General features: G+C 42.1%; 1 protein-coding gene across 1 annotated transcript in view; it reads right to left on the reverse strand.

Annotated features, from left to right (window-relative positions):
• Positions 1–15,682, reverse strand: part of LOC126458394 (EF-hand domain-containing protein D2 homolog) — a 282,485-nt gene that overhangs the window by 8,958 nt on the left and 257,845 nt on the right. The window contains exon 3 of the mRNA XM_050095402.1: positions 4,035–4,169. Within this exon, the coding sequence (XP_049951359.1) occupies positions 4,035–4,169 (135 nt within the window). The remainder of the gene's footprint in view (positions 1–4,034; positions 4,170–15,682) is intronic.

Raw genomic sequence — 15,682 nt, forward strand, 5'->3', positions numbered from 1 at the left:
TGTTCTCCACTTTAACAATTAACATTTTTTTTATCAGTTGAATACAAGGATGAAATTTCATCTCTTGATTTAACGGGACCTTCTCATTCTACCGGCTTAACCGGAAATAAAGGTGAAATGTGAAACTTTGGCTGCTTTCTCTGCGACGTTCATTGCAGCATGCACGGACTGAGGCAAATCTGACCCGCACATTGAACAAAAGAATAGGTTAGGCGTGTCATAGACCACTTGTTGCTCGAGCTACCACGTCTACCTAGGGGCAACTAACCTGTTAAGCGAAATGCTGGATTGCGGAAGCAGCCTTTCATATTACATACTTCTGTTCACGGTTACTCGAAACATGTAACAAAAACTAATACTAACGATGTGAAATGCATGTCTGATCCGATAATACAACTATTTAAAGACCGTAAAAAAACTTTTGAAAATGCCTTCCTGACAATGTGTTAGTCACGAAAGAACTAACATTTTCTATTAAAAACAACATCTGCGTGCACGTTACAGTAATTATGAACAAGAAGCAATCGTAAACGATTGCCTGCTAATGTTTTGAGTCATCTATCATTGCGGCACCGACTTCAAAGCAACGCACAACATGAGTATTTTAGGCCATCTCCTCTTATTATGCCGTCATCATGGGAATGCTATATTAAATACGAGGGTCGGAACTTTAATAGTGGCAACTATTTATTTACAGCTCGTACAAAATAGACTCGTGTTTCAAAGTTTTACTGACCTTCAAAGTTGTCACCAGCATTGTGTATAACCCATTGCCAGCAATGTGGAAGTCTTAGGATACTCTTAGCGGTCCCAGCTGTGTTGACAGTTCGAGCGGCGCTGTCTATTGCCCGACGAATTTCTAGCAGTTCTGAAGCGAATGCCGTGAAGTGTTTCTTTCGGTTTGGAAATCGAGTTGAATTTAAGAGGGCTTAAATCAGAGGAGTGCAGTAGGTGGTATAGCACTTGGCAGCCCCATAGGTCAAACAAATCAGTAACAGCTTGCACTGTACGTGCTTGAGCATTGTCCTGCAAAATGATGGTCAGGTCCTGCAGAAACTGTGTCTCTAAGCTGGTCGTAGGTTGTGTTCCAAAAATGAACAGCGTAGAGACAGAAGTGATGACACTTTCTGCAAGACCTGACCATCATTTTGCAGCAGAATGCTCAAGCACGTACCGTGCAAGCTGTTACTGATTTGTTTGACCTATGGGGCTGCTATGTGCTATATCATCTACTGCACTCCCCTGACTTAAGCCCTCTTATGTTCAACTCCATTTCCAAGCTGAAGGAAACACTTCACGGCATTCGCTTCGGAACTGCTACAAATTCGTCGAACAATAAACCGCGCCGCTCGAACTGTCAACACAACTGGCGCTGCTCAGAGCATCCTACGACTTCCACATCGCTAGCAACGGGCACAATGCTGGTTACTACTTTGAAGGTCAGTAAAAATTTGAAACACGTATTTATTTTGTACGAGCTGTAAATAAATAATTGCCACTATTAAAGTCCCAACCCTCGTATAATCGCTGGTTGTCCGAGAGACAAAGTTCATCCAAATATCTAACAAGAAGTCTCAATAAGTTAGCGCCTCTATTTTTTTTAACAAGACGCACCTGCAAAAATAGTAAATGTGAAGAAGTAGTGGTACATGGTCGACGAAACAAATTTTAAAATACTGTCAATCGGAACGAATTTTAACTACATAGACTGAAGCGGCGAGTGAAAATTTGTGCCAAGGCCGGGAACTGAAGCCAGGTCTCCTACTTGCTAGGCAGGAGCGTTATCCACTAAGCCATCTTGGCACAGCAGTTCGCTCAACTGCACGGATTACCCTTGCACGCTTCCTCCCTTCAACCAATTCTCATTGACGCCTACTGTGCTTTAAATTCCTCCTTCCTCGCCTCTTCAGTCTATACAGGGTGTTCCATTGATCGTGACCGGGCCAAATATCTCACGAAATAAGAGTCAAACGAAAAAACTACAAAGAACGAAACTTGGCTAGCTTGATGGGGGAAATCAGATGGCGCTATGGTTGGCCCGCTAGATTGCGCTGCCATAGGTCAAACGGATATCAACTGTGTTTTTTTAAAATAGGAACCCCCATTTTTTATTACATATTCGTGTAGTACGTAAAGAAATATTAATGTTTTAGTTGGACCACTTTTTTCGCTTTGTGATAGATGGCGCTGTAATAGTCACAAACATATGGCTCACAATTTTAGACGAACAGTTGGTAACAGGTAGGTTTTTTAAATTAAAATACAGAACCTAGGTACGTTTGAACATTTTATTTCGTTTGTTCCAATGTGATACATGTACCTTCGTGAACTTATCATTTCTGAGAGCGCATGCGGTTACAGCGTGATTACCTGTAAATACCACATTAATGCAATAAATGCTCAAAATGATGTCCATCAACCTCAATGCATTTGGCAGTACGTGTAACGACATTACTCCCAACAGCGAGTAGTTCGCCTTCCGTAATGTTCGCACATGCATTGACAATGCGCTGACGCATGTTGTCAGGCGTTGTCGGTGGATCAGGATAGCAAATATCCTTCAACTTTCCCCACAAAAAGAAATCCAGGGACGTCAGATCCGGTGAACGTGCGGGCCATGGTATGGTGCTTCAACGACCAATCCACCTGTCATGAAATATGTTGTCCAATACCGCTTCAATCGCACGTGAGCTATGTGCCGGACGTCAATCATGTTGGAAGCACATCCCCATTCTGTCATGCAATGAAACATCTTTTAGTAACATCGGTAGAACATTACGTAGGAAATCAGCATACATTGCACTATTCAGACTGCCATCGATAAAATGGGGGCCAATTATCCTTCCTCCCATAATGCCGCACGATACATTAACCCGCAAAGGTCTCTGTTGTTCCACTTGTCGCAGCCATCGTGGATTTTCCGTTGCCCAATAGCGCATATTATGCCGGGTTACGTTACCGCTGTTGGTGACTGACGCTTCGTCGCTAAATAGAACGCGTGCAAAAAACCTGTCATCGTCCCGTAATTTCTCTTGTGCCCAGTGGCAGAACTGTACACGACGTTCAAAGTCGTCGCCATGCAATTCCTGGTGCATAGAAATATGGTACGGGTGCAATCGATGTTCTTGTAGCATTCTCAACACCGACGTTTTTGAGATTCCCGAATTCTAGCGCAATTTGTCTGCTACTGATGTGCGGATTAGCCGCGACAGCAGCTGAAACACCTACTTGGGCATCATCATTTGTTGCAGGTCGTGGTTGACGTTTCACATGTGGCTGAACACTTCCAGTTTCCTTAACTAACGTTAACTATCAGACGAACGGTCCGGACACTTGGATGATGATGTCCAGGATACCGAGCAACATACATAGCACACGCCCGTTGGACATTTTGATCACAATAGCCATACATCAACACGATATCGACCTTTTCCGCAATTGGTAAACGGTCCATTTTAACACGGGTAATGTATCACGAAGCAAATACCGTCCGCACTGGAGGAATGTTACGTGATACCACGTACTTTTACGTTTGTGACTATTACAGCGCCATCTATCACAAAGCGAAAAAAGTGGTACAACTAAGACATTCATATTCCTTTACGTACTACACGAATATGTAATAAGAAACGGGGGTTCCTATTTTAAAAAACGCAGTTGATATCCGTTTGGCCTATGGCACCGCCATCTAGCGGGCCAACCCATAGCGCCATCTGGCTTCCCCCCTTCAAGCTAGACGAGTTTCGTTCTTTGTAGTTTTTTCGTTTGATGCTTATTTCGTGAGGTATTTGGCCCGGTCACTATCAATGGACCTCCCTGTATAGATAAAATCATATCTGTATGAGACTATTAATGTCTCTGTCTTTTCATTTGTAATGGGAACGAAGTGTCAGCGCAAAGTGAGATAAGAAGTCATAACACCCAGAATATTGCGCCATTAAATCTCTCACAACTCGGCTGCAAAATGCTCAGAAAAAGAAGTGGCGAAGCTGTTGGCTGCACGCGCAAACAGAGCAGAGTCGTCGGCGGCTGACCTTGGCCTCGAAGAAGTCCTTGGCGCCGGTGACGCCCACCTCCTCCACGTTGATCTCTGTGAGGGCGGCCAGTCTGCCCAGGCCAGAGTCCTCTGCCAGCTCGCCCGCCGCCGCCTTGCGGAAGATCAGCAGGAACTGCAGGCAGACACGACACGTTGCAGCGTAAACAAAGAACTGCTCACATTGCACAGAATATTTATGTGTGTGATATGTCTTCTGACAGAAACCACACACGTAAATCCGAGGAGCGTTTTGTGAGTAATGCAACACTGTTTCTGAAAGCAGTTTTATTCAGGATTACTATACACCATATTATTCCTCACTTTTAGTTATAGAACCCTATTTTTCAACGTAATCTCCGTTCAACGCGACAGCCTTACGCCACCTTACTGCTAGGGCCTATATGCCCGAATGCTACAACTCTGTTGGTCGTCGTCGGAGACAAGGTCCTGCCCCATCAATAACCTCGCAATCGTCCACGTACTGCATCCCGCGGAGTGCATTCTTCATCGGGCCAAACAGACGAAAATCGGAAGGTGCGAAGTAAGGGCTGCAGGGTGGATGAGGAAGACTAGCACAAGAATTTTTGTGAGCTCCTCTGATTTGCGCAGACTTGCGTAAAGCCTTGCTGTGTCAGAGGAGGAGATGCTCGTTTGCATTTTTGTAGTGACGTACACGATGAAGCCGTTTTCCTTTTTTTTTTTTAATTTTCTGAAGGTAGTATAAGGGTGGTTCACACAGAAATGAGCCGGAGTCTGGAATGCGCAAACTGGTGACAGGAGGGTAATATCGTGGCGTGTGTAACGAGGTGTGGTTCTGACCAGAGCGTGGAAGTTCACAGCTCGTCGCTAGAGGGCACGTGTGCACGTCACGTGACTACAGGGCTATCACAAATGATTGAAGCGATTTCATAAATTCACTGTAGCTCCATTCATTGACATATGGTCACGACACACTACAGATACTTAGAAAAACTCAAAGTTTTGTTCGGCTGAAGCCGCACTTCAGGTTTCTGCCGCCAGAGCGCTCGAGAGCGCAGTGAGACAAAATGGTGACAGGAGCCGAGAAAGCGTATGTCGTGCTTGAAATGCACTCACATCAGTCAGTCATAACAGTGCAACGACACTTCAGGACGAAGTTCAACAGAGATTCACCAACTGCTAACTCCATTCGGCGATGGTATGCGCAGTTTAAAGCTTCTGGATGCCTCTGTAAGGGGAAATCAACTGGTCGGCCTGCAGTGAGCGAAGAAACGGTTGAACGCGTGCCGGCAAGTTTCACGCGTAGCCGCGGAAGTCGACGAATAAAGCAAGCAGGGAGCTATACGTACCACAGCCGACGGTTTGGAAAATCTTACGGAGAAGGCTAAAGCAGAAGCATTTCTTAAACAGGAGATTGAAAACCCGATGGATCGGTCGTGGTGGAGATCATGATCAACAATTCATGTCGTGGCCTCCACGCTCTCCCGACTTAACCTCATGCGATTTCTTTCTGTGGGGTTATGTGAAAGATTCAGTGTTTAAACCTCCTCTACAAATAAACGTGCCAGAACTGCGAGCTCGCATCAACGATGCTTTCGAACTCATTGATGGGGACATGCTGCGCCGAGTGTGGGAGGAACTTGATTATAGGCTTGATGTCTGCCGAATCACTAAAGGGGCAGATATCGAACATTTGTGAATGCCTAAAAAAACTTTTTGAGTTTTTGTATGTGTGTGCAAAGCATTGTGAAAATATCTCAAATAATAAAGTTATTGTAGAGCTGTGAAATCGCTTCAATCATTTGTAATAACCCTGTATACAAGAGCTAGGAGCAGCATGCATCAATCGTCCAACTCTTCAGTTGCATTGCAAATAGTGACATAGACGCGTCAAAAGAAGAGCAAAGAGGCGTTGTTCTTTTTCTGACAGCGGAAGGAGTAGGAGGAACGGACATTCACCGACGAATGTCACCAGTGTACGGCGAACACTGCATGTCCCTTGCAAGGGTCAAGGCGTGGCACAAACGCTTCAGGGAAGGTCGGGTGTCGTTAGCCGATGGCGCACGGTCTGGAGCACCACACTGCATTACTGATGACATCGTCCAGCTGGTGGATGCACTCATTACCCAGGACCACCGAGTGACAGTGAAAGCCAAGGCCGCCGTGATCGGATTGAGCGTTCACACCAACATTGAAGAAACGACTGCACATGCGCAAAGTGTGTCCCCAATGGGTGCCCCAAAGTCTTCAACGACACGCGGAAGCATGTCGAATGGGCCACTATCTTGCTCATCTGCAGCGCATGCCCGGGCAGGGAATACGCTCCTGGCACAAATGGTGGCTGGAGATGAGTCATCACTTCGAACCAGAATCAAAACGACAAAGACTCCAGTGAAGCATCCAGGGTTACCACCACCAAAAAAACGCCAAGGCCATCCACACGAGAGCAGGAAAGGTTATGCTGACGTTCTTCTTTGACCAAGATGGCCCGCTTCCGATTCACTTCCTGCAGCACGGGAATGCCCAGCGTTACTCGCAAACCTTGACCACCACCCTTCGCCAAGCGATCAAATCAACACGACCAGGCAATTTCACCCGTGAGGTCATTCTGCTCCACGACAATGCGAAGCCTCATACGGCCAACACAGTTGCGGCACTCCTGAAGAAATTCAAATGGGAGGTTCTCAGCCACCCTCAATACAGTCCGGGCCTCTCTCCCTGTGATTACTCCATTTTTGGTCCACTTTTTGCTCTGAGGGGGCAAACGATTCATCTCGGACGACGACGTCCAGCTGTACGTGCGGAACTGGGGAATTTTATGAGACAGCCATTCACCACCTTATGACACAGTGGGACAAGTGCCTCAACAGCCAGGGTCAATACTTGTAACATACAGGTGCTGCTTTCTGTAATTATGCCTACAGCTCGTTTCTTTTTGTACGCCCCCCTTATACCACACAAATCAGAGCTGATCGTTGCACCATGAGAAGACATGAAACACAATAACCCCTTCAGAGTCCCAGACGACAGTCGCCATGGCTTTACTGGCTGAGGGTGCATCTTTGAACCTCTTTCATGGGAGGAGACGTGATGTGGCGCCACTCCACGAATCGCTGTTTTGTTTCCAGTTGCAAGTGATGAACCAGTGTTTCATCGCCTGTGACGATGTTCGACAAAAAATTGTCTCGGTCAGCCTTGTAATGCGGAAGCATACTGCACAATGGTCCTTTGTTGCTCTTTATGGTCTTCTGTTAGCCGGCGAGGAAACCTGTGGACACACACACACACACACACACACACACACACACACACACACACACACACACACACACACACACACACTATAGCCTTTGAGTATTCCAATTGGTGAAAGAGTGTGTCAGCACTATCAACAGAGACGCCGAGCTGAGCAGCGAGTTGTATGTTTGTGACAAACTCCTCGAATGAGAGTGTCCGCACGTTCCAAAATTGCAGGAGTCACAGCAGTGTGCGGGCGGCCGACACGCGGGATATCAGACGGGTTTGCGCGACCTTCTTGTCATTGTGACTGACATCTCGCCCAGCGACTCACCGTTCTTTTTTCCACTGCCGGGTCTATGAATACCTGCGATAGTCTGGTTTTCTGCCAAAAGAACGTCAGTGATAGTTCTTTGCTTAAAACGTACCTCCATTAGACACGCCATTTTAAAGGCTACAAACAGGGTTGCATTGGAACTTAATGAAACTCTAGGGGGCTGAAGCGAGAATATTCCACAGTGTCCCACAAGATATTTCGCATTTAATTAAAACCCAGTGACTTGACGTAAACAGTTCACTCAGATAGCTGAAGTGGTTAAGGCGACTGCTCGAGTCTTCGTCCAGAACAAATTTTCACTTGACACTGGATTTATTTGTGACCGATTGCAGCTGATGTCGGAATTTCACTTTCGTCATTATACGGTAAGCCAGTTTGACTGGTCTGAACGTTGACACAGACCCTTTCGCGGCCGAATGCGCATAATATTTTGCTAATTCGTAACGATCTGGGGTACTTTGTCTTACTAAAACAGTTATGCTATCTCGATAAGCTGCAATTCATTTTTATTAGTGTAGTTCATACTAATTAGCGTTTATTCTTTCATTTACATGTTATATTTACGTGTTGTGTTTAACACACTAATCAGAATTAATATAGTCTTACACATGATTGAAAACAGTCTGACAAAGTTCGGACAGTTTTTCAATTTCACGCCTGTGCATAGTATGTTGGTAGCACCTCGTCGCCTCGCCTGCTAGGCTGTGTAGCAGACTTTAAAGCTGTGCGGATATGCATAACGAAAAGGCGAGGGGTCCCGCTCGTTTTGTCCACTTTGTCCACGACTGTACGTATCATACGGTGCCGGGCATAGAAACAAATGGATATTACTTATGTGAAAACATTACTTCCATATTAAAACATCTTTAAACTGTCTGTGACGTGTCACCGTCGAAAAAACTTATTTCTGGTCATATAGACAAGTTGTCGCATTACTTGATACGAGTAAATATCTATTTAGTTAAATGCTTAACGTGTCTTTAATACACATTCTTAATAGCCTCTTACAGGTATACATCGTAATAATCCATACTCAGAGTGTAAATATAATCATATTAGACGCACAATAAAATTTTGATCTCTTAACGATCCAGTGGCTACAATATTATAAGGTTGTAATTCACTGACTTGTGGAGACTTGCATGAAAGACATCACCCTTGTGTAACAACTTACACGACCTACGTGATGTGGCAGGACTTCCACGAAACTCAAACTGGAAGGTCCTAAGCCATAACTGCTCAATGACATTCTCTACACATTCCTAAAATGCCGAAGTTCCTCAGTAGAACACGACTGTTGGGCAGAGGGAGAACGAAGGAGAGGGAGTGGCAATGGGGAGTGGCAGGTGACAGAATGTCAGGGTTGTGGGGAGGGGGAGAGAAGAGGCAGTTGGGGGCGAAAGGGAGGTGTTGGAGTGGCTGAGGGATGGAGCAGATTTGGTGGTGTGCATGGGGATGGTGGTGTTGGGAGGGGGTAGGCGGAGCACGGTATTTCCGTGAGCTATATTAGAAGCCTGACCACGTACTTCAGCATTACACGAACCTCTGTTAAGTTCATATTAATGAATTTCCTACCGCTTATAGGGTATGAAGACCTGAGCCAAACATGGTAGGATCTTTGTGTTTGCAAAATGGTACGTCAGTATGCTATATTATGTACATAAACCATACACTGCAATATTACATGAATATAATTAATTACATATTAATCCAGTCATACTACAAATATGTAAAGATCTGAACCAAATATAATCAGTTCTATAAACATTTTCAAGGTGACATATCTATGTATTCCTTTCCCAAATAATGTAATATGGGTTTCATCAAAACTTACCAGGAGTTATTAAAATTCTAAAATTACCATCTATTGCTGAAAAGTCATACATGGTGAAAGTCGTACGTTAAAAATAAGTTAAGCTATGTCGCTCAGCTAAAGACAATCACAGTTCAGTGGTGTCACGACTAGGCAATATGGTCCTGAAAAACTAAGTGGCGCATGTAATCCAGGTGCCTCAGAAAGAACTTTGGGGATTTGGACAGAGAGAGAGAGAGAGAGAGAGAGAGAGAGAGAGAGAGAGAGAGAGAGAGAGAGAGAGAGAGAGAGAGAGAGGGGGGGGGGCAGTGGAGGTAATTGTAGTCTGAGGAGAATACAGAGTGGGCGGGGGTGGGGGGGAGGGGTGTATAGTATATTGGTGTACTACCCAATGTACTTAAACACACATTATAGTATTACAGATACACATCCACTCATTTTCAAACTGATGTTTAAACACAGGAAATTATTCCGTGTTACCATGGATGCATTAAAATATGGAGCCGCGAATGCCTCTGGTCCCTTAGTTGCAGGAGATTTTTTGTTCTCCTTTCTTTCTTTAGTTTGAACACAGCTGACGCTCCTATATCAGATACCGCCTGTGTTAGTGACTCAAGTCTGCCAGTAAAACGCTACAAATATTTATACGCACTATCAACCTAAAAAGATTTTGTTCAAACGTCACACATTGCTTTTTGTTATTGCTGCAATGGTTCTGTCCAAATTTCATTTCGTAATTTATCATAGTTTCGAAGATAGAAAATTTTACCAAAAAATCATTCTGGTATTTCAAAACTGATCTTTTAACAGCAGCAGATTAACTGTCACCATTATATGGAGCTATAATGAAAAGTTCAGCTCCTAAAAATCAATTAACTGCAATCGTTCATTTTATAACATTTATAATTTTTATTTGACGTAATATTGGAATCTTTTAAAATTAATTTTCTGTTGTATTTTGTTGTATGAGTGCGTGAGAGTGATTGAGAGATGACTAAGGGACATACGGTAATTCGGAATGTTTATTTTGTGAAGATCTATGTGAAATGCAAACATGCCAAAAATTCCTGGGAGGAACCACGAGTCATGTGACATATGTCTGAGTGAGCATGCTTTTGTAAAAGTCAGCCAGGAAAGAAGTTACGAACGGAATAAGTTTGTTACTTAATTTTGGAATTATTTCATACTTTATCTGATTGATGTAATAAATTGAAGTTTTGCTTACGTAAAATTACTTTCTAAATTGTGACAGGATAACAGAGGATTTTGCTGTGAGAACTTTCTAGAAAGAACGTTCTGATGGACCATTCAGATCAACAGCCAACACTGTGAACACTGCCTAGGAAGTCGCTTCCGAACCAATGTACCGAATACATCACTTTAGATCGCGCTTCGAAAATTGTATGTAAAATGAAGAATTAGAGACGTAAATTCCGTTCGGTTACCGCTAACAAAAAGCGCCTTGAGTGGGAAGCATTTTAGCGAACGTTTAAAGGAAAACCACTGAATCGACCGTACGTTTAACTCGCGTAGAGTTATGGATCAGTGACTGTTTAGGTCGAACTTGCAAAATTCTTTCTGCTTTCGTGTGACCATGTGCAGCACATCTTTATAATTGTAAACTTGGCGAAACAAAGGTTCAAAGGTGTGTGAATTCCTAAGGGACCAAACTGCTGAGGTCATCAGTCTCTAGACTTGCACACAACTTAAACTAACTTCAGCTAACTTATGCTAAGAACAACAAAAACACACACACACACACACACACACACACACACACACACACACACACACACACACACACACACACACACACACACACGCCCGATGAACCCGTGACATGGCGCCTCAAACCACGCGGCCTTTCCCAGACACTATTAGTGCAGAAGTAGATACGAACTTTATAGCCATTTCATGAGTCTTAGTGGCAATGAATAGTGCATAGTACTTTAAACAACATGCTACACGAAGGTAGGACACGAACGTCAGATATTTATCATGAACTTTCAGGAACTGATTTTTAACAAGAGATTTGCTGCCTCTTTATGGCAGGTAGTAAGTGGTGATTTCTTTAACGCTTCTTTGCACCACCGAGATAGCACCTGCTACCACAAAGTGAAGGGACAACGTTCAGACAGGAAGCCTGTCGAGGTGTGTGGATTGAACGGTGGTAACGTGACAATACGAAGACCGAAACCCGCCCCGCAATGTGATCTTAATACTTTAGTCAAGAAGAGATCTGAAGCGCACAGTTTGTTCCTTTACAAGATGACACCTTAGTATACTACAATGCGCACGTGATCATATATTGTGGTATTACATAGATAACCACTACTATCCACTTTCCCATTGATGAGATCTTAATAATGCCAATATGTCGAGTGCTGAAGCGTACATAACTTGTTCCATAAACGTTTTAAGTTCTTGTAACTAATTGTGTTACATTCATTTGACAAATGGTAAATAAAAAAGGAATTACTATTATTAGTGAATTAATGAAAAATTAGTAAAAGTATTAGCAAGTACTTTAGGACATGCCTTATGGGGATGGTACAGTAGCAGTGACTTTAGAGTGGGGGGGGGGGGGGGGCAAGGGATCAAAATGGTTAACTGTATAAGGTACTTAACCATGTACAGTGTCATCCACACTTACACGTAATAAGTTACATATTACCACAAACCTAATATAGCCACAAAGTAGTACACTGCAGTGTTTTCTGTAGAAAGGGGGGCTTATACACATTCATCAAATGCCATACTAATATAAGTATCATATTAATGGAAAATATAATTCTAATGTGGTGGTGAACTCTTATGTAAGTCTGCACGAATCAGTGAATTACAATTTTATAACATTGCAAACAACGCGGTTGTTGTGAAATCAAAATTTTATTGTTCATCTAAAATGATTATATTTACACTCTGAGAATTGTTTGCTACAATTATGTAGGATGCAATTGTGAACGTATATTACAAGGACACGTTAAGCATTTACTTAAATAAATATCCACCTTCCCTTTCCTGGTAATACCTCTGGTGAAGCAGAGATCATGTGACTATCAGAATGGTCCCGCTTTGCTACGATCTCTGTCATTATTTTGGGATATGTTAACGTCAGTTGATTAACAGAATTGACGAAAACAGGTTACAGGAATATATTAGCTGTTAAATACACCATACAGTGCGTTCATGGTTTTTCATTGCGCGTAATGTTAGTCATATTACGTATCTTCGATATGTACTTGTATCCTGCAGTACAACTTGTCTATAAAACCAGAAAAATGTTTTTTAGACGATGACATGTCACCGACAGGTCAGACATATTATAACATGTAAATAATGTTTTCAGACATGTAATAACCGCTTGTTTCTATGCCATACCCTGCACGATACGTATGCTTTACTAATTTTCATATGAACGTGCGCGTGAGACTGGCTATGAAGGAGAAATCATTATTGTGTAAAATAAATGATCAATTAACAATCAAATGGGGGAAATTTGTTTCAAAAATTCTACATGTGGTCCCCCCCACGAAACGAAGATTATTGAATGTTTCAGTGATATACATGCATTTTGCAGAGCTTTGAGTATCACACTTCAAGGATGAAATCTGCTAGCATGGAAAACGCCAGACAACGGGCAAAGTGCTTTGACCTGAAATGAGAGGATTTAGTCAACAATAAAGTGCATCTGATATGAAAGCAACGTCTGCTTCTGGGCATCCGAGTACCTCACAGTAGTACAGCCCCATGCAACATGCAGCTAACAACCGTTTGTAGAGATTATACAACGGGATTTAGGCCGAATGGAAATTAGTGTATGCTCTGAATGTAAGTTTCTCCGGCAGCTTCATTGACCACTTTTGGTATTTCCTTGGGTTGATAGTGTCTCAAGAGGACCACCCAGCAATCGAGTTTTGTAATTTATTATATTAACGGTATGTGAAGTTCACAACTCTGAGAAAATCGACTCTGAAATTTTCCAAGCACTTAATTCACTTAAAATTAAGGTGGTTTTCTCGACAGGTCATGTGGTTCACTCGGTAGCGCTGGAGAATCGTAATCGTTTAATCAGTGGATTGCTGGTTCGCATCTCAGTGTGGTCTTTTTTCCATTTTATTTTCTCGTTTAATTCAAATACGTATATAATTTATATATAAAATTCATCAAATATATGCTAATTAATGCGTATCTACGCTTTTTTATGAACAATGCACGTCGTCTTGGTTCTCATTACATATTGCTTGCAAAATTACAGTTTCCATTGCAAACATAAATCCTTGACTATCAATATTTTGTGGAAGATTGTTAACAAATTTGTTATTTTATCTAAACTACATTTATTGACAATCTTTTATAAAATATTTCTAATAGGTTATCTTCCTATGTGATAAATATGGTTCGGACTGTTATTTATCACGAATTATTCGTATTTTGTCCTTTTCCAGTTTTAGTTTTTTAAAAGCGGATATAGTAGTCTATGGAGTATGTTATGCGTGGTAAAGAAACGACTCATGAAACACGAGATCATAACGTTTAATCAGTTTAGTGAGTAAGTTGTCTTTGTAAAGTAATATCCGTCTTTTGTCCAGCACACTTATTTTGCCACTTCCTTCGTTACCTCTCCTCCTCCTGGCCATGATCAGTTAAGATGTAAGTATCAGTGTAAGTTTATATAAGCGACAATAATTATGTATCTTCGTTCGAGCATTGACTCATGTTCTATTATTTGATACAACTAGTCTCATTAATATGTTACTGACAGGTTTCCAAGCGAAAGTGTGGTGAGTCTTGTTGTGCGAAAGGAAATAACCGGCTTGCGCGATATCTGTTTAGCCGCCACTGCGGCCATTTCACAGGAAATAACTCCTAATTGTAGTAATTACTTAGAGCCTGCCTGTCATTGAATTCTGAAGTCCGAATGTTCAGTGAGAAAAAAAACTGGCACATCTAAGTATTCCAAACTTCTATGGTGGCGAAAATACGAAACCAAGACAATTATTCCGAGAGAGCAATATTGGGTGTCTCGTAAAACTTCGGGTTGTAGTCTTTAAGTCAATTCAACTCACCCGCTGAAAAAAGAAGAGTGTTAAATATTCTGAGTGATAACATTCAAACATCTTTTCAAACAATCTTCTTACAAAATATTATTTTTATGTAATTAAAGCTTAAAAATCATTAGGTCTCAATATTTTGTCACATGATCGTAAACGGTTCGTTATTGGCTGAAGCTCAGGTGACGTCAGAGGCTTGGAGTAAGACGAAGCTATACATCTGTTACGGGTATGTTAGTCGAAGTTATTAGTGTTTTCTAGTATTTTCTGCAAACGGTTTAATTAATTAGAAATGGAAAACGCTTTTACAACTTTTAAGTAACAGTGGAAAGGAATTTTGTTAAGGCCGATAGCGGAAATCTTCCAAAGGTTGATGCGTTTATTGTCTCTTCGTTCTTCAAAAACCAATCCAGATTTTTATGTTCCAGAAAGCAGAAACGTCAAAACTATATTGCATGGCGACTGGGACAGGAGTACCGTGACGCAGCAGTAAGTCGCAGAACTGTCTTAAAATTGTGGGACTGGAACTCTGACCACGCTGAAAAGATTTTCCAGCGTAACTTAAGAAAGCCTGCACACAATAAAACACAGCGGCATGTTTTTCATTCGAAAGTTAATTCCATCATTAATTGCTGTTTTTTGCTACAACTACTTTTGTTTTCAGGTACCTGTTTTTCTGACTTTCCTGATTTTCAGACAACGTAGTAACACTCTTGGGGAACTGCAGAGCATCATCGTGTTCGCTTCAACAGTTTTACACACTGCAGTTCAACTGTTCCTCCAGGTCATTAATTTAAACCACTGCCCATCATCGGACATCCACGAGCGATTACTGCACATACATTTGGCGTTTCAAGTTGTATGTCAAGTGTCACATCTATGTGCAGTAATGACTCTTGGATATCTGATGATGGATAAATTACGAAGCCCTTCTGACGTCTCACTTTTAGCAGTGCGACCCAGTCAACTTGAATGCAGAACTATTATTATTATTTCTTTACTTTCTCAGACGTTAAATCTGGTTAAAAATGGAAAGTGACGCGGACCTTGATCAAGCGTCACTTCCTTTTAACTGTATGGTATGTGTTATACTGCATTTAGGAACTTTCAGGTAATTGAACATGTATCAATAATTACAGATTTTTCAATTTTTTTCTCCTGATTTCTTCTGTGTATTTGTTGTATTGGGTATGGATATTTCGATTAGTTGTGTTAATTTCTTTTTA

This window comes from Schistocerca serialis, chromosome 2 (genome assembly GCF_023864345.2).
Source record: "Schistocerca serialis cubense isolate TAMUIC-IGC-003099 chromosome 2, iqSchSeri2.2, whole genome shotgun sequence".
NCBI lineage: Eukaryota > Metazoa > Arthropoda > Insecta > Orthoptera > Acrididae > Schistocerca > Schistocerca serialis.